The sequence below is a fragment of the Coenobita brevimanus genome, chromosome 95 (genome assembly GCF_032717465.1).
Source record: "Coenobita brevimanus isolate Jiangsu-jjx chromosome 95, ASM3271746v2, whole genome shotgun sequence".
Lineage (NCBI taxonomy): Eukaryota > Metazoa > Arthropoda > Malacostraca > Decapoda > Coenobitidae > Coenobita > Coenobita brevimanus.
Genome location: NC_137048.1, coordinates 34,769,382 through 34,797,133, shown reverse-complemented (window position 1 = coordinate 34,797,133; position 27,752 = coordinate 34,769,382). Strand labels below are relative to the sequence as shown.

Below are 27,752 nucleotides of genomic sequence, written 5' to 3'. Positions count from 1 at the left end.
AGCAAATATACCTAATATTTATCACTACAGGGGTCTGTACAGTACCTAGGAACCACCTATAAGTATGACATGGGTGGAACTTGGCCATATCCTTGTGAAATACAAGGATGAATGTCCCTATCTCACTACAGTCCAATCAACAAAATGAAATAGCATGGCCAACGGTGACCATGAGTTAAGTATGGCCTCGAAATGTCTGTCTGCAAAGCTATCTGTACCTAAATGAACCAATATGCTGCTCAACATACTGTCATCTGTGCAACAGGTGAATTACTGAATAAAAGCCTTGAGTTTTTCTACAGCCTTGATCTGAGAGAGGTAACAAACTGGGATTGTTTTTCCATCCATCCATCCATCATCCAATCCTTTTTTGATATTTCAAAATCTGACATAATACAATATGGCAACACTATGAGTAGAGGTAAAGCTGATGAGTGAGAAACTACTGCAACTGATGTTTCTTAAATCATCAAGACAAACTTTGGAAAAAATGGAGAGTCCTAGTACTATAATCTTACTCTAATAAAATGCAAACCAATAACATAGCAGTAACAAATAAAAAAATATCCAAATTATTCACAAAAATTCAAAGAAACATTCACACCACCACAATCAAAAGCTAAATTTGAAAATGCAAAACAGTACAAGCAACAAGTACATTCACACTATTATTGAAAAAAAAAAAAAAAAAAAAAAAAAAAAAAAAAAAAAAAATGATTAAATTATATTTGCCTCTCCCCAGAAAAAAAAAAAAAAAAAAAAAAATCTGAGCAACCACAGACAATACTTATGAATGCAAAAGTAAGCATGCAAGCATCAAATCCTTGGCATAAACAAAGGCATAAACCCTCACACAATACACATGCACAAAAAAAGCACCAACATTCATGTCCTCGCTGTCATTATGATACCAATACAGTACTTTGGTCACAAATTTCGGCAGGCAAAATACTACATAATAAGAAACCAAATCAAGAAAAACCCAATCTGCAATCTACTGTAAACCTCCAAATTAACAATCCAAAGCTTTCATTTTGTTATAAAACACTATAACCATATTTATTCTATAACTGTAGCATTAACTGGACAGCACCACATTTACTACTGGAGCAGTCCTCATAGCACAGAAAGCTAATAGAAGACGTGAAAATTCTAGTTAACTCATATTACACTTGCTGTGAACAGTAATTACTGCTACTACCCATATAAAAGAAGTCTGAGATAAGCTTAGTAATATACACCACTTACACACAATTACTGCACTTTTCAAAGCATGAAGCTGAGAACAAGTGGAGCTATGGTTACCCATATGGGGAGAAAGAAGCTTGCATGATACCCTAACTTAATGAAATTCTCTCCCTTCCACTTTTCTAGACTCCAATACAATGAACAATTATCTGTAATGCATTTCAAAAGATTATTATAATAATTACTGTTGAATCATTCTCATTATTATTTTTATTACTGTCTACATGTTAGCCCCAACTGTGATGAGTTAGTTGTATGAGCAACAGGAAACAGGATCATAGACTACATGGGTCCGAGGAAGAACCTTCACCATACGTAGCATCAGCAAGGCACTCATGACACCCAGAGACCGCGTGTGTACGTCTAAGAAAGAATCCGTAACTCTGGTGATAACTTACGAAAAGCTCCTCCTTAGGCACACCTCTACGCTCCTCCTGAGAGATCTGCAGCACAACCATGGTTAGTCAACTCAGCGCACACACACCATCAGCTGCAGGGGTTACTATAGGGTCGCGGTTATAAAAGGGACACCCACAAATAACACATCACTAGCAGCTTTGGTTAGCCCACTGCAAAACAAACGTTTCTCCCAGCTTCATCAACTCCTCCCCCTCCCCCCATTCCCCCCTCCCAGGCCACCCTAGCAAATTCAGTTACACCAAACAGTGCATGTCTTACTACAATGGTCACCATACATCATAACTTCAATATTTTCTATCCTGTTTCCACTGGCTAGGTAAATGGAAACAATGTTATTAATGTTATTAGTTTCATTATTGTTTAACACTTTTTCATTGCAACCCACTATCTTTAATTCTGTATATACAGTGGTTCTTCCTTGTTTTTTACAGCTGGGAGCTTCAGTCAGATTAATGTAAGTACCTGGTAACACTAAAAAATTTGCAAATTATTAGATCTATCTAGTAATATTATGTAAAACTGCAGCACGATTGACAGGTTATTCTCAGAGCAGCCCTTCATGCAAAGACTTGTAAAATAAAACTTAGCATTATATACAAATGAGGGGAAACTTAAGTTACTACTAAAAAATAAATAAATAAAAACACTAAACATCTTTACCTTGGCAACTATTCTAAAATAATTTTAAGCTCTTTTGAAATGCTTTACTTTTTACACAAACACACAAAAAAAAGAATACACTTAACATGCTTTTCTCTGTCCTTTAAAAGCACTGGTATAATACACTCTTAAGCACACAATATAAAATGCATGAAACATGCACTTTCCATATAATGAAGTGTAATTCCAAAATTGCATTCACATGAACCACATTCAATTTGCAATTACACTAGCCAAGCAAGAGGAACAGGGGGTAGTCTGAGAGGCAGTGGTCCCAGGTGGTTCTCAAGAAACAATGCCTTACCTGGTTTTGACACAAGAGGGCAAGGTTGTTGAGCTGCTTGGCCACATCAGGGTGGTCACGACCCAACACTTTTTCTCGGATTTCAAGCGCTCGTTTACACAGCGGTTCTGCCTCCTTGTATTTCCCTCTCTTGCCGTACAACACCTGAAGAGAAATTTTAGTACAACTAAATCCTCATTGTATGATGCCTCTTTTATATCCTGCTCTGGAGTTAATTTCACAGAATGCTATACTGTATTACAAAGAAAACTGTTAATCTCTTGAATCTAGGTGCAATCCCAGATTCAAAGCACATGCCATGTGCTTTTGGAAATCCACAGCTTCATTTTAATATCCACACACTGTAACTGAGCTTAACACTTTCCACTGACAACAGTTTTTATTTCAATCTTTCTACTTTTGGATGATTTTATATAACTTTGCACAGACTTCATGAACTGGCAGGTTGGATATAGCTAAGGCATGTCTCTAAACTGAATAAACTAATTATGTGGCAGTTTGATTTATCTCTTTGTGGTAGGTGGGGGCACTCACCCTCCACTCCCTCGATGTAATGCTGCTCTCGGGTGTCTGCCCTTTCCTCTCCATCCTTCTTTCCTTCCTTCATCTTCTGTCTTTCTTTCCTTCATTCTTTCCTTGTCCTTCTGCCTACGGGTGACTTTACACTCCCCCTTCTCTCATTCTTTCCTTCATTCTTTCCTCTTCCTTCTGCTTGTGGGTGACTCTACACTGAGTGAGAAGCCAAATGGTTTCCTGTAGACCAGGAAACCATTTACTATGCTGGGTGGTAACCATATAACCAAATTTTAGCGCCTGGTGGTTTAGTGGGTAATTACTGCGCTCCAATCGGATTCAGCCGGTGAAGGTTTATATCCAAGGGGTGATTGGGGTTGATTGCTCATGTAATGCCACTCAGGGATGAGTGAGGCTAGTCACTCTCATCTTAAATGTCAGAACCAACTGCCTAGCCCCGGGCTCCTATGCTCCTCACGGGGAAATGTAGGTTTGGATGATGGATGGATGGATGGACTGATTTATCTCTAAATTATGTCATCAGACAGAGGTGGATAAGAAAGGTCTCTTATGTTAAGGGATTGTGCATGATAAATCCTGCAACTACTCACGGCAAGGTTGTTGAGCGTGGCAGCAACAGCAGGATGATTCTCCCCCAAGGTCTTCTCTCGGATGGCCAGAGCATCATTCAGCAAGTTCGCAGCTTCCTTGTATTTGTTCTGATCCCTGGGTGTACAGGTTATATAATAAAACCAAGATTTCACATCATTTAACATTATGTCCACTTATTTCCTCCTTACTGTACCCATAAACTTGAGCACACATTTGCCCGCCTTTACCAAACATAACCGTTTTATTACCATACAAACTTACTTGGATTTCTTATCATATGAATGTGAGACTTGGGTACAGACTGGGTGAGAAGGGTGTGAGGAGCATTAGGTGGAGAGGATAACAAAAAATATGATTTACAAATGTGGAAGTCTGTCAATAACAGGGTAGATGTGTGCATACTTAGATGGTATGATGATATGACAAGAATGGATGTAGATAATGTGATGTACAAGGTATATGTAAGAGCCTGAAGGTGGAAGGTGACAGGTCAGAAGGTAGATGGATGATAAAAGACTATGAATTGGTTGGATGATATGTGGTAGGTGGGAGTGCTCACCATCCACTCACTCGATGTAGTGCTGCTCTCAGGTGTCTGCCCTTTCCTCTCCTCCTTCCTTCTTTCCTTCCTTCCTCTTCTGTCTTTCTTTACTCCATTCTTTCCTCGTCCACCTGCCAACACGTGATTTTACACTCCCTCTTCTGTCTTTCTTTCCTTCATTCTTTCCTCTTCCTTCTGCCTATAGGTGACTCTACACTGAATGACAAGCCAAATGGTTTCCTGTACACCAGGAAGCCATTTACTACACTGGGTGGTAACCATGTAACCAAATTATGGCACCTGGTGGTTTTGTGGGTAATTAAAGAGCTTCAATCGGAGCCAGGTGGCTGGGGTTTATTTTTCATGTAATGCCACTCAGGGATGAGTGAGGCTGGTCACTCTCATCTTAAATGTCAGGACCATCTTGCCTAGCCCCGGGCTCCTACGGTCCTCATGGGGCGACACAGGATTAGATGATGGATGGATGGATGTACATACAAAGAAGTAAATGACAATGATGTGACTGCTGGTGGAATAACTATCTGGCATGTGTTTCTGACAGACTTGGGAATATAAGGACCACTCACCTGTACACAAGTGCCAAAATATTAAGCATGGTGGCCACATCTGGGTGGTCATGGCCTGAGGTCTTCTCCAGATCTTCTAGTGCCTGTTTGCAAAGTGGAACCGCAACCTCATACCTGCACGCAGAATACATTAATCAAGACATGAGAAAAGAGGGCTCCCTGATATTTTGCTTGTGAGTGAAAAAAAGAGTTTAGGGGAATGCTAACCCCTACCAAATCCCCTTCTTCTTACCTAGGCCTGTACAGAATATAGTGGTTATTTCAATACAAAAGATACTGTTGTTGTTACAGCTATTGTTGTTATTGTGCCCCCATGCTCATCTGGATGTAAACCCTGTGAGTTGCGGGAAACCAGATACTTCCATAAAGTTTTCCCAGAGATCTTCTACTGAGAATATGTTTGTGCTTAGTAATGTAATATCAGGAGAAACTGTAACCAAATCTTTATAATGTATCATCATCACAACCTCTTTTTCCCACCTATGAATAGGGTATGGCAGGATCCAGAAAGAATGGCAATATAAAACAGGACAGAATGAGAACTATTCAGCAGCATACTCAGTGAAATGGGCCACACATTCACTCACTCTCAGAATCCTCACTCCAACTTACACGCAAAATCTTCGTCACATACACATATCCCCCTCCCCCTTTTTAATGTTCTTCATATAAAAACCTTAACTCTCTCTCTCTCTGTGTGTGTGTGTGTGTGTGTGTGTGTGTGTGTGTGTGTGTGTGTGTGTGTGTGTGTGTGCACTACATGCACTTATGCACATAAGCATGTGCCTGCACACACACACATATACAAAGTTGCAATGGCCCAAACTTACCTTCCCTGTGAGGCATACTGAATGACCAGATTGTGCAGAGTGCGAAGTCGTGCTGGGATCTCGTACCCAGCATTCACTTGCTGCGCAAACTGCGATGGGGGCGTGGGGGACATGGTGGCTGCAATAACAGTTCTTATTAGTGTCAGGTCTTGATATCTGGCTTTTGTTTTTAATTCATACTTTTTATTTTTATAATTCCTAAAGGTTTCTGTTTTACTGTGGTCATTTACGGTAGTCTCAATAGTTGGCATTTCTTTTATTATTACTACTTTTGGTAAGCTTATATGTGTATTTGTCTTATATTTTTGGTAAGCTTATATGTGTTTTTGTCTTATATTTTTAGTAGGCTTCTGTGTAATTTTGTCTTAGTTTTAGTGTCTGAAATTAAACTATGTTTCCTTATGCAATATGTACGATATTACACCTCACCTTTATTCTTTCACTAAATTCTCCTATACATTCTATATACTGTACTCCTTAATTTGCTAGAACAATATCATGATGCTACGTACAACCTCCCTAAAGATTTCTGCAATGTTTCCACTTAATACTTTCCATCTGGTTTCTATTTTGATTTTTCATCATGCTCTAAGCTTGATTTACAGTACTGTAAAATATGTATACATTTATCAAAACTGTCTCTATGTTCAGCCAATCTTTAACAAAGCAAAGGGCCTGACTCATTCCTGTTACTAAAAATATCTGCTGTTAATAGGGTTAGTCTGTCTCATTTTAAGGTTTACATTTAACAAATAGATATAAAACTGATCTATATATGAGTCAAACAAAATTAGTTGAATGCACATTTTTCAACTGAACCATTATTATGTGTGACACAGTTTCAAAAAAATTAGATGATGAACGAAGAGTTAAACTGCAATAAATCTGAATAATCTGAGAGAGTAACCAAACCTTTCTGCACTGCAAAATGAATAATAAATAAAAGCAGAAAATGAAGTATAGAGAAAAAAAAAAAAAAAAAAAAAATGACATTCATTCCTAAGTCACACCATACTAAAGAGAAATACAGTATCAGCAATAGTAGCCATTACATATGCTTGACCAAGGTACAACAACATAAAAGTTACACCCAATGCAATCTAAACAAACCCAAGGAATAATTTTAGCATCATTTGGTAAAATGATCTGCTTAATATTTTGCACTTGTTACTGCCAGATGATTTTATTCAGCTTAGGGGAGTTGTTTCCCAGTGAATGGGCCTGAAACACTGTCTATTCAACCTTTCAATATTTGTCTATAACCAGGCACCTTATTCCCATGAGGGGTGGCCACAAACAAATCGTCTCCAAATCGCTTCGTTCTCTACCATCAGGCTGTTCTCTCTCCAACTCACACAACCTTCTTTCATATACATCTCCTAAGCTTGATAAAATCATCTCATTGCAGCAAGAATAAAATTAAAGGTGTCACTACACATAAGAGGCTAATCTGATTTTACCGTTTTTCTATATTGAAGACGAAAGCTCATTTTTAATACCGCACTTTTTATACTTGCTGAATTTATTTGTGTGTCAAAATAACTGAAAATTTAGATAATGCAAAGAAAGCTTACTATACTTCGATGTAGGTACCTTCAATAAAGCACTCCCATCTACATAACAAATTACAGAAGAAAGCACAGGGAAATCTCTTACTCCTTTATCAAACAATACAATTTAACAACCATTTTATCACTTTCAGCCCAATGACACATTTAACATTTTATTCCAGCTATCTCCTGGTAATTATAATGAACTCATCATATTCTTAAAACTTGAGGAGGTAAATATGGCCATCAACAAGCCCTTTAACAGGCAACTTCCCCTAAGATTAATGGTCATCTGGAGGTAGCAAGAATAAAAAAAATAAACTACAGTAATTCATTGGACTGAAGGGGCTAAAATGAGATTGTCTTATTATCTACGTTAGCCAAAATCACGAAGATGTTATACTGTACAACTCAGTTCCCTGTATGCTTCTCTTACTCCATGTGCCAGTATATATATTAATCTTTCTTTTGTTTTGCTTTTTTTTGTTCTTTCCTTCTTTCTTTCCTCTTCCTTCTATCTGCAGCTGACCCTACAGTACAGTGAATGATGAGCCAAGTGGTTTCCTGTATGCCAGGAAACCATTTACTACACTGGGTGGTAACCATATAACCAAATTATTGCACCTGGTGGTTTAGTGGGTATTTAAGGTGCCCCAATTGGATTGAGCTGGTGCAGGTTTATATCCAAGGGATGGTTAGGGTTTATTGCTCATGTAATGCAACTCAGAGATGAGTGAGGCTGGTCACTCTCATCGTAAATGTCAGGACCAACTTACCTAGCCCCAGGCTCCTATACTCCTCATGGGGCAACACAGGATTAGATGATGTATGTATGTATGTCCTAATTTAACTATTTTCCTGGCAAATGTAACTACCGTACTCATTCATAACAAACTATTCTCCTGCACTTATGTCTAACCTTTTCCTAGCTCAACTGTAATAAAGCATTCTTGTTCCATACCACTTATCGTTACTTTAAGCACATGCATATTGTACACCTCTTTCTAATCAGTCTAAAACATAATCCCAGTACATCCCACTTAATGATATACGTATTATACACAGGACACACTCAACCTTCACAAGACATGGCAATATCTGTCACATCCCACTTTGGTCTCCTGTACTGTATACACGGCTCTCCTCCACCTACTTCTGATTCACTTATAATCCCTCATTAGATAATAAAGGTTTCGCTGTTACTGTCTACCATTACAGCTTACTCTATCTCACTATGAATATGGTACACTCCTCTTCCTTATCACTCAAACAATCCTATTTTGTCCTCTGTGGATATACTGATCCATAAACATTCTACCTCACCTCTAGTTTGCCTCACTCCCTCCTCTTTTCCACTTATCATTGCTCTTCCAAGTCTCATTCTCTCTTCTTCATATACAGTAATTTACTGAGGTACTGGCATACATAATTCTTCTACATTTAAGTATTAATGACTACTTGAAAAAAAAAAAAAAAGTATAATATTCATGGTAGGAGCTTTTAAAAAACATTACTCAATAATGACTGGTTAAGCCATGGAAGAAATGAACCATGCAGTAAGTATGTCATATTACTGGGTTTGACCTGAGAGCCATTTTTATCATGTTTACCACACCCAGAAAGTGTGCTCTTGATATTTTCATTGCAATGTTTTACATTACAGGTGTAATACAATTCTTAATTGTATAAGCAGTGAGTCTTATGCACAAACTCTTTATCTCATGCCTAATGCCCTATATTATGGGGTATCTTAACTACAATGACTTGGACAAGTCCTCACTGTGAAATTTAAATAACGTTCCCATCCATCTACATGTAATGCTGATATGTAATGCAGTATTTACACTTTACTGAAGGTAGCCAGTACTGAAAACAGCTCATAAAACTGTTCAAATACAGGTCGAAAGTGCAACAGTCACCCACGTATGAACTGGTGTTGTGATTCAAATATAACAAACTTTCATCCATATATAGTATTTGTGGAAAATGCTGAGCAACTCTCAAAGATTCTAGTCAGTTATTCAGGAAAGTCCCTTGTACTGGATATCTTTTCTAAGTCAATAACCTAATACACCTATCAATGAAAACAGGGATAAAAGCAACAAAGAAACACAGTAACTTAAGAACCAAGCACTGCAAAGTGAAAAATATAGAAAACCACACTAATACAGCCACACAACTACCATACAACTTAAAAAACTAATACTGTAATAAAAAAGCATATGCACAAAACCATGAAAAAACTAAGGTCCCAAATGATAAAAACTATTAAACTAATGCTACACCCACACTGAAAGTAAACAATTTCTCAATTACCTGACAACTTGAATGATCATGCTGACTTGTGTACTCATGAATAAAGCATAGGTTAATTAAGTATCATTATACTTGGAGTTAAAGCAACATTCAGTTAAAAAGCATATTCTGAAAGAAAACATAAGCAACTTTCTGTTATTGACATGCCTATTAAAAATATATACATGGCTACTGCTGTACTCATACCCTTTGAGCTAACAACTCTACATATTCTACCTTTTCAGTTTCTACATCTACCTATAACTCAAAATTTGTGCTGAGGGCATTTTTTTTTTTCAGCTTGTAATTAGCTGCCTGCTTTACACATCATTCAAGATGTATCATTCAACACTCATGCCAAACAACTGTGCATTCATTGGTGAGACATGGATGTCCACCATGTCTAATTCTCACATGTGTTACATGAATGGACAATTGCATGTGGAGGAATGTGATCACCTTTGATTCTGTGCACACACAGGAGTAATGTATGAACTAAAAAGTGGTTTGAAGAATCTAAGGAGCCTGGCAAGAGCAATGAATTATTACTGATACTAATAGTCCTGTTCTATACCACCACACACAATGATACCCTTAATATTCATTCCTAACTGGGTGAGTAAGCTATAGTAACAGATAAAGAGAGGGAAGAATTGTGAAACAATGTTTATCATCATCATCATCATCATCCAAACTCAGTATCAAGCTATTTCACTGAATACCTCATCCAAAGTATTCTTAGGTCTACTTCTAGGTACTCTGCCCTTCCCTTTAAAATTCATACTTCACCCAATTTTCATCCTTTCCACATGCCAAAACCACCTTAATCTCCCCCTACACATCACATCAATCCCTTCAATTCAAAGTCAATCTCTCAACTGCTCACTTGAAACACCATCGTTCACAGAAGCACTATACATCTATCAAACCATCCTCACCTCATTACACTTGAACCGAAGTATGTCCTCCTTTACTGTCCGGGTTTCAGTACCATGAGGCATTATACCTGTTACATATGAAACACACAATTCTCTTTCAGCATAAAGACTCCTCTGCATCTGGACCAGTAACAGTTCACTACACTTATTCCATCTACTCCTGACCCCAGCTAGCTTCAGTTCACCCCCATCCCCCACCCCAGACAGAACAGACCATGTCATGTACATGACTAAATTCCCCTATCCACTCGGAAAACACAACTGCCACGTCTATCCTGACATATATATACTCTCTCTCCTTGTTCACCCCTATATGCAACGCACCCAAAGCCTACCTAAGACACTACAGCACCTCTTGTGTACCCATCTGCTGCAAGCAGTACATTACATTCAAGCGAAATATGTACACTATTTACTGCACCCATAAACTGTTAAGTGTGGTGGTAAGAACATAAACAGTTGCTCTCCTGGCAAGTTCATATCCTTCCTTCCAGACCCCTCATTTCATAAATTAATGCATTCACAGTTAAGCTTCAATCAACAAAACATATGCAAGGGTAACTGATCAACATGCTAAGTTCAATCCATGTAGCTGATGACATAAGCTTTAGTTATGAAAGTCAGTAATGGGATTCTGTACAATGTTCAATACTGTACTGACTTAAAATTACTACCTGTAGTACATAATGGAAATACGGTAATAACACTTCCAGTGGCTGCCATAACAGTCAATTATGGTGTGAGATGCAATGAAGCCTAAGTTTCATTTAATATACATACTTAAACAGCGTAAGTACATTACCTTGTTAATGTTACTATACAAGATGCACACAGCAGACTATCCAACTATTAACGACTAAAGTATTCATGCAGTGTTCTGTACTGACTTACCATTTCATACATTAACACTACAATTATTGTGGTTACCATATTACAAACTCTTTCCAACTCCTATGTACAAATCTTTCAATACTAGTTTACCCCTTCCATCAAATAAACCCACGACAATTAATAAACCAAACCTACGTCCAACTCAGTGTCGAAACAAAACATAACTTTAACTAGTAAGACCAAAAGCTAAAGCAGCAGTAGCAGCATACAGGTGACAGCATGCAAGGTGCAGGGCAGGGCAGGCACACATACCCACACATACATATGCGCACACAACACTTACCTAACGATGCTTGTGAACCAAAATCTCCGCTTCTCTTTAAACCTAAGGAAAAAAAGTGGAGACAGGTGTGCCAGCTCTAAGTGAGCGAGAGAGGAACAGGAAGGCCTTAGCAACCTCCCAGAATAAGACAGCAGGCCTGGCTGCACTAGGGAGAAGACAATGGTGGACAACTCTACTTCTTTGCCAATACAAATCTCATAGTATCAACAAAATCTGTGACTAATACAGGTGCACTTGATCCTTGAAAGCTCAGAATTTTGCTTTACTGATCTGGGGAAGTCACTTTCTGCTTTTACTGATCAAATGTTCACTAACTACCAAAGCATCACGTCACAATAGTATTACTCTTCTATACAACACTGGTTTTGCTGCCAAATAATGTGCTGACAGCAAAGTTCCTACTATTATGTAACCTTGCTTCCATAAACATTACCATCATCCTAAACTTACATCCATTTCTTATATGCAACAAAGCAATCTAATGAAAAGTTCCTCAATCTCTTTTTTGGACTCATATCAGAGGTGAAGGAAACCTAAGTTTTTGTATCCCCTTGTCTGCAGCAAGAGCTGCAAGTATTACGGTGGTAAAGTGGTAGCCACATCCAGACACCAACAAGTTCCACCTTTAAAAAAAAAAAAAAAAAAAAAAAAAAAAAAAAGGTAACACTAGGCAGGTATGAATATTACATTACAAACCTGCCCAAAGCTATATGGCTGCAAACCAGTGAGGCACCCACTATCACTACTACCTGCCACCAGCATGTTAAACAAAAAATACATGCATGGTTAAGGTCCTCAAAAATGTGGCAAAGTTTCTTTTTCTGCTTCTATAATCCTTTCTGGAGTATTACCACACCAAGGGCATTTATTCTGGCTACCCAAAACTTGGAGGGTAGCCTCACTACCTACCAGACGACTATCCAAGCTTCAAGGATCAAATACATTGATCTGTAGCTAATAACAAAGTCTCCAAACCAACATGTTCAACTATTCACAATCTTATTCTTCTCAAAAATGAATAAAAATATTTTACTTCTCTACATCAAAGATATAATGATATAATAGTATAACTGCCTTGACGTCTCAAATACCTAAAACATCTGTTATTTTGTAACAGGGAAGCAATATCAATGCTATCAAATATTCAATGATCAATCTCCTTTATCTTCAGGTTGTATCAAACAATCTTCTCATCCACCTTGAAACAGCCAGGCCTCCAAAGGAAATATTTAAAGCATAAGTGATAACTAACTAGAGTAATATCATCTCTGATCCAGGGGTGCAGTGGTTTTCGTGCAGAACTGTGCAGGACTACCAAACCTCTAAACAAATTAATCTTTGTGATGGTGTAAGCAAGAAGATACAAATACATCAATGATGCTCATCCATGTTTTGCCCAATAATTGTCTAAGTTTTATTAAGCAACTGTTGGTAATAATAAACATTATGAACTACCAGTTTAGTGAGAATAAATTCTATGCAGAAAATGACCCAATGAAAAAGATCTTTGTTTTGTTAACATTATAAACTACCAGTTTAGTGAGAATAAATTCTAAGCAGAAAATGGCCCAATGAAAAAGATCTTCATTTTGTTTTTCAGGGCTCCAACATGTTTGCATGCATCGACCTTGGTCGCCTAACGGTGGTTCTCCATGCTGCTCGATCTCTGGCAGCCTTGCTGTTCTATCCCTTAACCCTGAGGTCATACTCGTTCCAGGTTTTTTTTTTGGTCTACTCCTCGCAACCCTACCCCTAATACCTACGCTTCTCACTTTCTGCACCCAATTATCATCCCCCATCCTCTTCACATGCCTAAACCATCTTGGTTGTGGGAAACTTTTTCAGTTTATGTGATTACTAAAAATACAATGTTAGTTGACAAAATCATTTTCACTCAAGCTCTCTTATGAATGGTTACAGCAAGTTTAAATGATGATGACAGCACATGTTCAAAATGTGGTCATTATGACTTTTGCATCTCACCTGCCACCTTAAAATTTGCCACTGCACCCCTGCATCAACCTAACAACCGTGCCCTGGTCATGTTGGTGTAACTTGCTTGGCAATAAAAGCCTATACAGTAGGAGTCCAGTTATCTAAGTAAATTAGCTCATAAGGCCTGTAAAATTATAAGAACTCTGTTTACTTGAATACTGTACCACCACTTATGATAGTACTTTCTTAAGCAACAACTTTTAGTACTGTACTTAATATAAAATAAACTGGATTTACTGAACTAATAAATATTCATATGCAAATGAAATTTTCTTTTTTTTTTCATCATAGTGCACAGTTACTCTCACACTGACACTCTGAATAACAAAACTCCTTCTGGATGTCTCTATGGAACCTTAACACCCCTTATGTATCTCTCAAATAAAGGCTGAAATGCGAACTATGGCATAACCAAACTTGAGTTCATATATCAGCATACAGCCAAATGATCTGTATGGCACTATTATAACTGTGTATAATATGTTAATACAAAAGCAGATTTTGACAAGAATGTAAATTGCAGCCAGCAGTAATAAAATTAATAAAACCCTTACTTCTACCACATTTATCGTTATTCGCCTTCATATTTAGTGCAGATATCTTTGTTCTTGCAAGCAAATATAATATCAAAAAGAGCAGTGATTAAGCTGTAAACTGGGGGAAACTTAAGTATATTTTGTTATGTAACTGTACTATGGTTTGGAGAAAAATCTCTGTACTTGTAATACGATATACATATGACCAACATAATTTTGCCCAAGCAATAAGTACACAGCATAAAAATGAGTGGATATTAACTGACATAACTCTTTAACCCTTTCACTACAAGCACATCTTTTATATTTCTTTCATGTCTGGATGGATGGAATACTACCAGACACAATATTAACTGTACCAATTATGACATTCTAACTGGAGCGGTTAAATACAGTCTTCATTAACCCTTTCAATACAAAATAAAAATACAAACAGCATCATTGTACTGAAAGGATTAGTATGTATTTCACTGTGTTTGGGCACAACTTTATGGCAACTGCAAAACTGAGAAAAAAACTAAAAATAAAAATCCTCTGCTTGTTATCCAGACGTGCACTTGTTGAGTGTGGCATGGTAACTAAGTACTACACAGTCTAGGTCAAATAGTTCCCTCACACTCTCTACATGCCATCAGCCTCAAATGATATAATATTCTTGATGGAGTCTTGTTTCACTGGGTCGACAACTCGGGGTGTAAGGAGTCACTGAACCAGACTGTGCAATTAACATACAAAGCACAGTAAGCTACAACTACTCTGAAATGGTGTATGTATAAATGTTTTCCACTTCTAGGATTTATAGATTTAGTCATATTTTAATTGCAGGTATATGATGGGATTCCAGTACATTATAATACAACCTTTGCCAAATTCGATAAGAAAGCATTTGCATTTCCACTGTATCTCTGTGGACTGGAAACACTTAGACTGGAAATATATGTGAGGATGTCGTCTTCTATGGCAGAGTAACTAGACCTTGTGATAACTAATACAAACACCAAGTTATTGTATTATGGCTACATGTAAACAAGAATATGACTCCGAAACTCAGACATCAAATACAGAATGGTGGGCACATGCTCAGTGGCTCAGATGCAAACCAAGAAAACCTGACTGTTGTGGAAATAAATGAGCTTAACATACTAAGGGCAAGAGCAGAAGGATGAGGATGAAAATGAGCATGTTTTTACCTGCTCTGTCATCTGCATCATCGTCAGGGAATAGGTCAACAACAGGGTCGTCACTCTTATCTTTCTTCTCCTCCATTGATGATTCAGGATCCTGAAACAAGGGTGTATTCAGAAAGTTGATAATAATGACACAAACCAAGAATACTGTACACAGAGTATAGCAAAGGCCAATTGGTAATGTAGATAAAAGAGGCTGGTAGAAAATGGATGGTTACTATTATGCCTGGGAAGTACTATCAGTGAAGTGATGGATATAAATGTTTCCTGAAAGTATGGCATCACGGGACTTGCTGAATAAAAAAAAGTGAGGCTTACTTGCACATCAGCATCATATTTCTTAATTGTGGACATAAACTCCAAGTGCTTCTTGTCTTCCTCCAGCTGTGCTACATGCTGTTCAGAGGCCTGGAGTTTCTGCTGTGTGGAGGCCAGCTCATCTCGTAGCCATGCATTCTCCTGACACAGCCGTCGCACCTGAGCTCGCAGCTTCTGCTTCTCAGCTTCTACAGTCTGCAGATGTGAGGCCAGCGCCAGCATAATCTGAAACACCACCACCATGACACTCAGTTATCAGATAAAGCAGCTTTTTGTATCTAATAATATTATATTAGGTATAACATTTCAAGTACTATACAGTACTTTGATTCTGTGCAACCTTATTTCTGTATAACCAACGAAGAACATATTTATGCATGACAATATTATGAGATTGTGCATTACAATACATAAGTAACAAAGACTGGACCTATATATCTTCCATTCCCTCCCCCACCCCCCAATCATGAGTGTACAGGCTCAGGATTAGGCCACATTTATAGCAAGGGTGATAAGCTTCACTCACCCCTGTGTAGCACTGTGAGGACAACAAACCCTAATGACCCCCGTATGCAATGACTTAACAGGTCCCATATGGCTGTAGCACCTTCACCAACTAGACCACCAGGTGTCATCTGGTTATACGGCTACAACCAAATGTAGTAAATGGCTTCCTGGGTGATAGGAAACCATCTTGTTTATCATTCAGTGTAGAATCATCTGAACACAGCTCTACATTGAGTGATGGATGGTGGACAACCCACCTACTACTAAGCTTGGACTGATTAGCAAAAATATAGTACTGATATGTGATGGGTCCTTTGCATAACAGTCTGCACTGCTCAGTAACTAGCAACTGGACTTCAACAACAGCAATCTACTGGTAAACAAATCTGGCCAACATAACCAAGCACAGCAAAATGATAAGACTTGTATTCAAATGCAAGAAAATATGATGAACGCACTGGAACAGGTGAGGGTTGCACTATCAAAAACCATGAACTTGAACAAAATACGTTGCCTCACAATAAGTTCCTAATGTTTAAATGCAGCATACTGGGACTTTCATCCAACCTTGTCAGATTTAACAAGCTGGATATCAGTTCAGAGTTAGACTATCTTTTAACTCAGGAAGTGCACAATTACACACCCTTGGAGCCTCACCTGCAAACATAATTTAAATGCAGGTTTGTCTGGCACAGCCTGAGCTATGGCCCACACTGCCCCATACACACAGCTGGAGATGTGGCTTGCACTCAAGGTGAGGCAACTTTTCAGGTAAATTTGCTAAGGTACACTGACAGCAAAAAATTTGTCAAAAAGACAAACTGACTTAACAAAACACTAAACAAAGTATTAACAAACCTGAACATCTTAGGCAGAAAGCATCTATGCCTCAGAGACAGACATGGATAGACAGAGACAGTATATACACAGAAATATAAACTGAAACAAAGACCAAGAGCCTCCTTGATATATCTGTGCCTTACACAGTATATGCAGATATCAATAGGTAAAGATGGCAGATAAATATAGCTAGATCAAAACAAGGAAAGATACAGAGGCTCCATAATGACCAAGCCCAGGCCTCAAAACTGTAAATATATACAGCAAAGACATCAATACAGAGATGACAGCTAAACTAATGCCACAGACATCTACTGTACAGATACATTAAAAGTCCTTCTTACACATCAGGGATATGCTTCGAATTCCACAATTTTTTCAACTGGTAACTGTAAACTGGAGGAAACTGGTAAACCAGCTTCGTAAGCAGCTATGAGACTTTAACAGGCATTCTTTTGGTAATCAACTGGAGAGTTAACTGTAAAAATGACATACAAAGAGGCAAAGATCACATGATTTTTTTTCATGCAACCATCACCATAATATTAGCCAACATGCATTCTTCACTTGTGGTGTTACAGCAAATTCTTTTGAACATAATCTGTACGATACTTTTTTTTACCATGTGTACAAATGTGAAAAGTAATACTGATCCACATTTTAGATGGACAAATATGAAACTCTTTTATAACATCTGAAAAGATTGTTGGGCTCTGAATATTGTATCACCGGGTTTTAAATGTTATTGGTCAGTGTTGCTAGTTATCATGAGGATCTTGATCGATATTAATTTCCACATAAATACATACAAAAGACACTTATACAGATCTAGAGACACGTCAGATCATACCTGTGCCTCAGAAAGCCCCAGTTCTATCTGGTCAAGGGATCTCTGGAGAATGCCGGCCTTCTCAGAGATGACATTGGAGTCAGGTGGGTGGTGTGTAGAGGCGAGGGTGGAGTTGATGCCACTGAGGATGGAGTTGTGTTCATTCCTCAGTGCCTCCAACCCCTGCACCACTGTCCGCGTGTGGGATGCCACCTCCTCCTGGGTTAGCGCCGTCATTTTGCCGATGCTCTCTATCTTCTTGCTGGAACAAACACAAAACATTGTTACTACAACTACCTCTAATACTACTATCTGCACACACTGATACAACAAATACATTATCATCATCGATCATAACCTTTCCCATCAAAGGATGGAATGAGGTAGGGTCTAGAGCAGTGGTTCCCAAACTGGGAGCCATGGCCCCCTTGGGGGCCATAGCCTTAACCGAAGGAGTTTAGCGAGTAGGTAGTCAGTGGAGAGGAATTTAAAAGATACTTCCCAGATACCCAAAGCCTAACTTCTCAGCTAGTAAGGTTCCCCTTCACTGCTCCAGTGACATGCATGCCTGATGATAATGATGATGCCCAAACTGAGCTGTTGACACTTCAGGAGGATTCGGGAGCCAGTGGGAGGACATGATACTCTTGAATATTTATTTGGCCACACAACTAACTGCTGACACTATTCCCAAAGCCATTCAAACAAATTAATATGTTCATCAAATAATGGCTATGAAAATTTTTGCACACTAAGTACATCGTATCAAGCTCAATCTCCTGCTTTCTGAACATCCTCCAAATGCTTGATTCCTAATCTAAACTAAGATTATATATATAACAAGAAAAATAAGGGAAATATGTACCCAGGTTCCAGTTACATAAAAATATCATATCCCTTACATAATGCACTGTCATCAATACATCAGCCAAATATCAACACATCAGCCAAATATCCAAGAAAAAACAGTGAAGGTGAACAGCATCCCAAAAAAAGAAGGCTAAGCATGAAAGATGGAGAGTACCTAAATAAAATACCGGTACAATATTCCCTCAATACTCTCAACAAATGGTAAATCCACTAGCTACATGTTAACCTCACCACCAGCTATATTTACAGTCATATTCAAAGTGGCACTGTGAGATTTGTAGTACATATTTCTTGATAATTTACAGTATTATGCCTATTACATCTTAAAATTTCTTTTTAGGTAAGTATTTTTAGCACAGCCTGAATCAATAATGTACTATGCAAGAGGATACAGTACAGTATTGAGGTGTTATGTGTAATAAATCACTATGGAAGAGGCATTTAGAAATCTCCAAAGCCACTCAGGCCTAACTGCTACAAATGAGACGGATGTGACTGAACTTCTGCACACTTGTAAAGACCCTAAGCTGGAATTTAATTACGAGTTTACCACTTGAAGAAGTGATCGTGACTGAAATACCCAATGCCCCCTCTTGTATTCCCACTAAAAAAAACAGTCATTACCCTTGTGGCATGATTCTGAACTACAGTCAGAACCAAATGGAACACAGTTTCACTTTTACAAATCATTTCAGAGCTCATGGCACCCAGAGGTAACAAATATTTTTTTAGTGGGTTTATACATAACGTCTATATAAAAAAATACTTTACAACTAGCCTTAATGATTTCTTGCAATAATGTATTAACTATCAATTTCAACTTTTAAATGGCCAGAACCCATACATCACTTGTTTACTGATATGGTGTATGAATAAAGAGGCCTGAATTGTATATGACACACCTAAGGGTACAAAGGCATTAACAGAGTAAGTACAGTACATAGAACACTATGTACAGTATAATATGGAGCACAGTGGTAGGATATCTTCCTAAGGAAATACATACAATTAACACTAGTAAGGTACAACATAATCCCTAGCTTCCTACTGCCAGCCAGACTCCTAATCCTAGTGCTCTGCTAGGGCTCCAGTGAGAAATATGACTCTTAAGGGTGCATTCTTAGGCTAAGGAGGCTCCCCAGCACCTTGTCACCTGTTCACTCTGCATAATACATGTTGACATCCTCTAGTAGACTATTCATATCTTTTCCACACTGTATGAAAATAGTCTGCATACATAAAATACGACAACATTAACATGATATGTACAAATAGATTGACAGCTAAGAAAGTCATATATACTGTACAGTGAAATAAGTATCTTCCAAAGTTTGATGAATATACAGCGGAAAAGTTAAACTACTGAAACACATACTAGCAGAGACAGGGTTTTCATTGTATTTCAACGGCTGTAAATTTTCTTAAGATGGAACTGGGAATATACCGTAGATATTTCTCTCTCTGTACATTATAATACCGTAATAGTAGTTAGTCTACAACACCCAACAGATTACTGCACGAACTTCTACCACCACCAGCACTGTTCCTTCCCAACATTCCATGCCTCCCTACTGCATCTACTCTTCCACTCAATCTTTCCATCTCCTCCTCACTCCTTTAGTTATAGTAAACATTCACCCAACCTTTCATTTGCCAAGTGTTATGTTATCTCCAAACAACCTCAACAGCTACCTAATTTTTCTCAATTTATTTGGTAGCAATGGTTATATATATATATACATTTGTATATACTGTATATAAATACTGTATCCCACAAATGTATATGTATGGATGTATATAAAATGTGTATGCATGTATGGGTATATATATATGTATGTATGTATGTATGTACATATGTATGTATGTATGTACATATGTATGTATGTATGTACATATGTATGTATGTATGTACAGTATAGATGTATGTATGTATGCATGTATATAAAATCTGAATGAACATCTGTATGTATGTACAGCACATATGTATATCTACCTACCTACCCACCAACATATCTATAAACATACACATAGGAAAAATTCACATCCTCAGTTTGTTCCCATCAACAGCTGGGATTAAACTTGATACCCTGAGATCACCTCTCTGCCCATCTACATCCCTTCCATTTCCCTTGCTTATCAGTGCCTCCTCTCCCTTAGGAAAGCCTTGTTAGGTGAGAATGTTTGTTTTCAAAAGCTCAAATGTGAGAACAAATATTAATATACAATATACAAAGGTTACCTCACAATCCAGCAATTAAATAATAAAAATACAGTAAAAAATATATAATAATAATAATAATAATAATAAAAATAAATAAATAAATAAAATCAAGAATCAGCAAATTTTTCCAGTAATAACCAACTCAAAACATGCAATTAACAGACAACTTTACATTCATAATGAACCTGAATTCAAACCGACAACTGAAAGGCTTTCATCAGTATGTGCCACTGTTCAATACCCCTGTTTTATCTCCTGCAGTTCCAATAAAGAGTACAAAACATACAAATTCATACCATTCGGCTAATCCAATTGAATGGTAATGACTGAGGATGACACTACATCTTTAATACGTAATAAAATGGGCAGATCCCAATGAGTTTGCATCTACCAACTGTATACCTATCTACTGTACTTATCTATCTATCTATCTATCCATCCACCCATCTATCTTTTGCCTGATGCTGCATCTTGTGAAAGATGGTCTTGATTTACAAAGGGTTTCCAGCTGTATACCCCTATTCAAGAACAACCCTTCTTCCTGTAACATATTGTCCTTCCTTCATTAACCCCACTCTCCTCTCACTTGCTCCTGGCCTACCTTGCCCCACCACTCTCAATAACTGTCCCTCATATACGATACTTCCCCAACCTGCCCATCCACCTTGTTTATCACTTCTATTTCCTACCATCCCACTCTCATACATCCCTTCTAATTACTGTACAGTAGACTCTCAATTATCCATCGTAGCAATATCTGGCCCAAAGCAATATCCAGCGCTGCTGGATCAGCTCTATTAAACCAATATCCGATGAAATTATGCAATATCTGGTACCGAAATGGGACGTAACTAGCGGTTCTATGCAACATCCGGCATTGAGGCATGTCAACCAGCTCATGAACAGTAGCCAACCGGCGCTGCATTACTTACAGTACTTTATTGTATTTTATACTTAATTTTCATCTTTTACTTACAGAAAAGTCTTTAGAATTGAGGGTTGACACAGATATTAACGCAATATCTGGCTCAACACCGAATACTGAGCTGATGGAGGTACTATGAAATATCCGGCATTTCACATTATTCAGGGTAGGGCTTGGCTGAATTACGTTGGATACTTGTAACTTTACTGTATATTTCCTGTTCTTCCAACCTGTTCTTATTTTATTTCTCCCTCTTCCAACCACCCTACTCTCATTAACTCTACCTCAGAATCCTCCAACCTGGCCCTCCATCTTGTTTTTTGTCTATCTCTCTACCTTCTAACCACCCCAGGTGTACATCTTGTCTAATAGTTAAAATAAATTCCCTCAAGCTGCTCCTCTTCTTCCTTATACTGTACTCCCCATTCCTATACATTGTTCCTGGTTTGCCTCCTCTTCCAACCACCTACTCTCATGGGCTAATTCTACTATCCCAACATGTCCACTCACACTGATCTTTGTCTACCTCCTCTCCTTTCTACTACCCTACAGCCAAATATCCTTCCTTGTAAAACCACTCTGTGCCCCTTGTTCTACCTCTCCTCCTTCCACCCAACCCATTCGCACACACCCTCCCACAGGCTACTTCTAATACCACAACCTGCCCTTCAACTTATTCTTCATCTACCTCCCCTCCTTTCTACTACCTTACTTTCATATATCCTTCCTTCTAACACCATTCTGTTCCCCTTGTTCTACCTCTCCTTCTCCCAACAACCCCACTCTCATACACCCTTCCCATAGGCTAATTCTAACATCACAACCAGCCCCTTCTGTTTCTTCAGTCACCCTCTCCTTCCCAGTGCCCCACACTAATACACCCTTACTCATATTCCCCCACCATGTCACTCCACTTTAATTCTTGGATCAATGTCTACTGCTGTTTACTTTCTTAGCAATTTTTTCCACTCATCCTCCTCGTCAGGCTCAATCTTCTATTACAAGTCCACATTATTTGTCAATCTTTACCATGTTTTTCTAATGAGACTTATCGACGGGTTTGCATAAAATGGGGGGGGGGGGCTCTCATCTAGGCTCGGCTTCAGTATTTCATCTTCATCTTCTTTCCTGTTTAAGTAATCCAACTTTCATCCAAAGTTAATTGCACTCTTCCATTCCATCCCAAACAGCTTGTCAAAACAGAATCGTGTGTGTGTGTGTGTGTGTGTGTGTGTGTGTGTGAGAGAGAGAGAGAGAGAAATTGGGAGTTTGGAAAGGGGGGGGTGGGAGAGTGAGGGTTATGACGCAGTGAGGGGCGCCACCCGGTCTAGTCAGTGTGCTTGCCAGCCGTCTTCACCCCCACCCACCTCTCTCTCTCTCTCTCTCTCTCTCTCTCTCTCTCGCCAAATAGGAGTCTCCAGTTTGAATTTTCTCTGACCTACTTTAAGGAGTCTCTCTCTCTCTCTCTCTCTCTCTCTCTCTCTCTCTCTCTCTCTCTCTCTCTCTCTCTCTCTCTCTCTCTCTCGCCAAATAGGAGTCTCCAGTTTGAATTTCCTCTGACCTACTTTAAGGATTCTCTCTCTCTCTCTCTCTCTCTCTCTCTCTCTCTCTCTCTGTGATATTGTACTTTGATTTTTCTACTCAATTTGACTTTTCTACCAATTTTCCATCTCCCTTCCCTGCTCTATCTACCTATATCTCTTTCCATCTAGCTATCTATCCACCCAACTATCTCAATGTTTGCTATATTCTTGGTGACATTTCAATTCCCATCAATTTGACCCTTATACTGATTTTACTCGACTTCATATTGTTTAAAATTACAACACACAGTTGTTCCTCAACCATGGATTATGTACCGTAATTTTCTTCTATTATATAATTTACTCAAACTGTTCTCCCTCCTCCTCCTCTCTCTCTCTCTCTCTCTCTCTCTCTCTCTCTCTCTCTCTCTCTCTCTGATTAAACTATCCACCCATTCCCCCCACACACACAAATATACATATCTAGTCCGTCCTGTGACAATCAATGCACATTTAACGAAACTGAAAGGCTGTATCAATTAATAAGTAGTCCATCCTGAGAAAAATAAAAGTATTCCCAGCACAACTAAAAGCCTACTGTGTGCTTTCGCGGATGAAAACTGTTATACAATAATCTATCTATCTATGGTATACAGCGATATCCGTAATTTGATTTATACACCGGATAAATTCTCACGAGCGTCCTATACGTTTGATAAATATAACCAAAACGTTAAAAAAAAAAAAATTAATAGAACAAAAATGCTACACCATCATCCACCAGCCCCCGAATGACGTCATCCCATAAAACAAGGAAGGGTAGGAAACGCCCCCCCCCCCGCCCCCCTCTGGATCTGACTCATCGGCGTCTTTCACTTCCTTCCAATCCAGACCATACTTCTCCAAATTTCACCTGTTCCTAATTAACTTTGCACCTGTTCCTAATTAACTTTGCACCTGTTCCCAACCAACTTTGCACCTGTTCCTAATTACCTTTACACCTGTTCCCAATCAAATTTGCACCTGTTCCTGATTAATTTTGAACCTGTTTCTAATATCCGTTCCAGATTAACTCTGCCGTTACCTTTTACAATTTCTTCTAGTTCAAAGGGTATCCTTCCTTTACTATAATATTCCTATAATTTTTGGTTCAATGTCAGTCCAAAATTCAATTCCAAGTAATATTTCAACATATACTCCTTTACCCTTTCATCAATAAAGACTCCTTCCTTTTCCTTCCTCGGAATCTTTCTCCAAATCTTAAAATATTCCAAGGACAAATTCCAGTCCAAGGCATTTTCCTCCTCAGTATCCTCCAATACTCGCTTGCTCAACGACTTTCCTTCACTCCAGCATATAACACTCCAGCGTATTCTTTTCCACAACACACTCCACTTTCAGACCTGACTCGACTACAGGCCTTCATTCCAGTATAACCAGACATGCTGTGGTGTTAGACTTACCGCGGTTTATGTATCAGTTCCTGCCCAATGCACGTCGACAGCCTTCATGGAAAACGTAAATTCGAGAGAGAGAGAGAGAGAGAGAGAGAGAGAGAGAGAGAGAGAGAGAGAGAGAGAGAGAGAGAGAGCAGCTTATATTTTTTGATGAAGTTCACGCCTCGTTCGGTTTTAAATATAAAAATTATATCCTCTCCCTCAAAAATATATTTAACCCATCATGCATACAGATAGATGGACTGACTGACATAGGCTATAGATGGACATACTTAAACAGACAAAGACTGCTGTATGAATGCCGAAATTACTCTGGATTAAATTCTAAAACAAATACAATGAAAATAATAATAATAATAATAATAATAATAATAATAATAATCCTGCAAAATGGGTAGTGCATCATTTGCCACAACACTTTCATTATCCTTCAGCACAATGATGCCGTTCCTATTTTACTGTCGTTCCCCCAGGTGATTTTATTCAGCACTGGGTGAAGAACTACTGGAGTAAAGAGGTTCAGAAACAATCTCAACTCATTCCCTGCAAGTAACAAGAAAAAAAAAGGTTATAGTGATGTAACTCATTATGAATCTGCTCACCACTACTACAACAATAATGGGGAGGCAGTGAATCATTAGCAATTAAAAAAAAAAAAAAAGCTAGCTCTTCACTAGAATGATTCCCCCTCCCCTTTTTTTATTTTGCCTGCCACCTCACTTTTTTCCCCTACAGCTTAGGAATTGTATCTTAGAGAGAAAGTGTTAAGTCTCCATGAACCGGCACACACACGACAATACTGTTCTCTTCATCCTTACCTTGGCTCAGATTTTCGTCCTTTTGCAGTTTGTGTCGCGTTACTCAATACGAAAAAGACTATTAGGGTTCTATATCCTTGCCACAGCAACTCTACTATGACTCTGTATCCTTTCCACACCACCTCTTCGTGACTAGCATAATATTGTTGTGTTAACCTATCGCTACAACTCCGTACTGTAGATAGGGAGATGGCAGTTTTAAGACAGGTTAAATTAACTGTATAATTATTCTCTCCATCCCAGCCCATTAGTTTATGTAGAGTCTCTCGTAAATGTAAGAAACAGACTCCGTCGGCCCTTTAACTATCCCATTAATTCCTTAACTACTCCACTGACCCATTAACTAATCCATTAACTCCTTAATTACTCCTGTAACCCCTTAATTACTCAATTAACCCCTTCACTACTCCATTAACCCCTTCACTACTCCTTTGACTCCTTCACTACCCCATTAACCCCTTCACTACCCCATTAACCCTTTCACTACCCCATTAACCTGTTCACTACTCCACTAACCCCTTCACTACACCATTAACCCCTTAACTACGAATGTATCTCTCGTCCCGAAAGGGTTAAGCCAGTAGGGGGTGAATGTCATGTGCCTCGCTCGCATCGATTCGAATATCTAGGAAGCAATTTTTTTTTTTTTTTTTTACCAAGAAATGCCACCAAAGGCGTAAGTGCATTTGTAAAAATTTAATAGTAGGTAGTAGTGGTAGTAGTAGTAGTAAATAATAAATAATAATAATAATATAATAACTTTTTATCATTATCTACATAACCACAACTGCTTTCTTATCTCCAGTGTCGTCAACACCACTTTGTTTCCTCCCATAAAGCTGATATGATTACAGATAAAAGATAAGTGATGGGAAGGACACAAAACCTATAACAGAAGTTTTTTTTTTATTATTATTATTATTACTACAATGAAGGAACCAAATCCCAGAAGTCCGCAAGATTGTTCCCTCCAAGGAAAGAAAAAAATAAGTGCGCTGCCCTATTCCTTAACTTGGCCTAAATTGCAGTCTTTCCATCAAGAATGCTGGACTGTAACAAGAGATTGGAAGTTGAACATGAAGCTAGTCACGATGAAGTGGCAAGAAAAAGAAGAGCCGCAGCACTTCGTATAACTTAGTGAAACCTCGTGGTGAAGAGGCAACAACATTCTAGGCTACATCTGATGCTATGGCTTTCGTTTTTATTCTTGTTATCGCCGGATGACTTTTTTTTTTTTTTAAATTCACAATATGAGGCCTCCAGCAGTGTTAGAATTAGTATTGCCCCTAGTCTGATACGAAACTACTGTATTTCAATACTATCCCTTTTAGCGCGAGATCCTTCTTACGCTGAAATAAAATCGACACATAGTTGTATTAATATAATGTCATCATGTTCAAAGGCTTAGCGGAAGTTCGTTTTGATCCCTTCATTCAGTTCTTTGCTGAAATGATCATACTTGCTCAAAGGTTGCAATGGAAAGAAAAGGAAAAAGGAAAAGGAAAGAAAAGTCATTATATTGCGATGTACCATAAGGGAATAATATTTCCATGGCAAAATAAATAGCAAAAGGAGGGGGTGTTAGGGAGTCGTCTACCCCTCAAGGATACGACCCCATAAAACGCTGATGAAAATTTATTATGTAAGCAACATTCTCCCCCTCCCTTTCCTTCTTTCATCCTTCATTTTCCTTCCTCGTTATTTCTCGTCCCCGGTGACCCTCTATTTACTTATTCCTTTTCATATTTCCGTCCCTCTACCCCCTTTTCACCACTATGTAAGCGACCTTCTCTCCCTCCCTTTCCTTCTTCCTTCTTTTATTTTCCTTCTTCCTTATTCCTGATCTTCCGTAACCCTTTCTACATTTATTCTCTTTAATCCTTCTCTCCTTTTCTCCAGTCCCTTTTTCAAAGTATCTTCCTTTTCCCCACCATAATCTTTTCCTCTCATCTTAAGTCTTCTGTCTCACTTTTTTCTTTCCCTTTTCTTTAGTATTATAACTTCCATTCCACGTCTCCCTCTTCCTATTTTTCTTTGCTGCCCCTCTCCCATGC

At 38.4% G+C, this 27,752-nt stretch overlaps 1 protein-coding gene across 1 annotated transcript in view; it reads right to left on the bottom strand.

The window, feature by feature from the left end:
- Klc (kinesin light chain) overlaps positions 1–27,752 on the bottom strand; it is a 93,245-nt gene that overhangs the window by 40,259 nt on the left and 25,234 nt on the right. Inside the window, exons 3-9 of the mRNA XM_080282918.1 lie at positions 17,906–18,146; positions 15,709–15,933; positions 15,394–15,484; positions 5,716–5,833; positions 4,886–4,999; positions 3,757–3,871; positions 2,633–2,776 (exon numbers count right to left, since the gene is read on the bottom strand). Coding sequence (XP_080139044.1) covers positions 2,633–2,776; positions 3,757–3,871; positions 4,886–4,999; positions 5,716–5,833; positions 15,394–15,484; positions 15,709–15,933; positions 17,906–18,121 — 1,023 coding nt within the window. The 5' untranslated portion in view covers positions 18,122–18,146. The remainder of the gene's footprint in view (positions 1–2,632; positions 2,777–3,756; positions 3,872–4,885; positions 5,000–5,715; positions 5,834–15,393; positions 15,485–15,708; positions 15,934–17,905; positions 18,147–27,752) is intronic.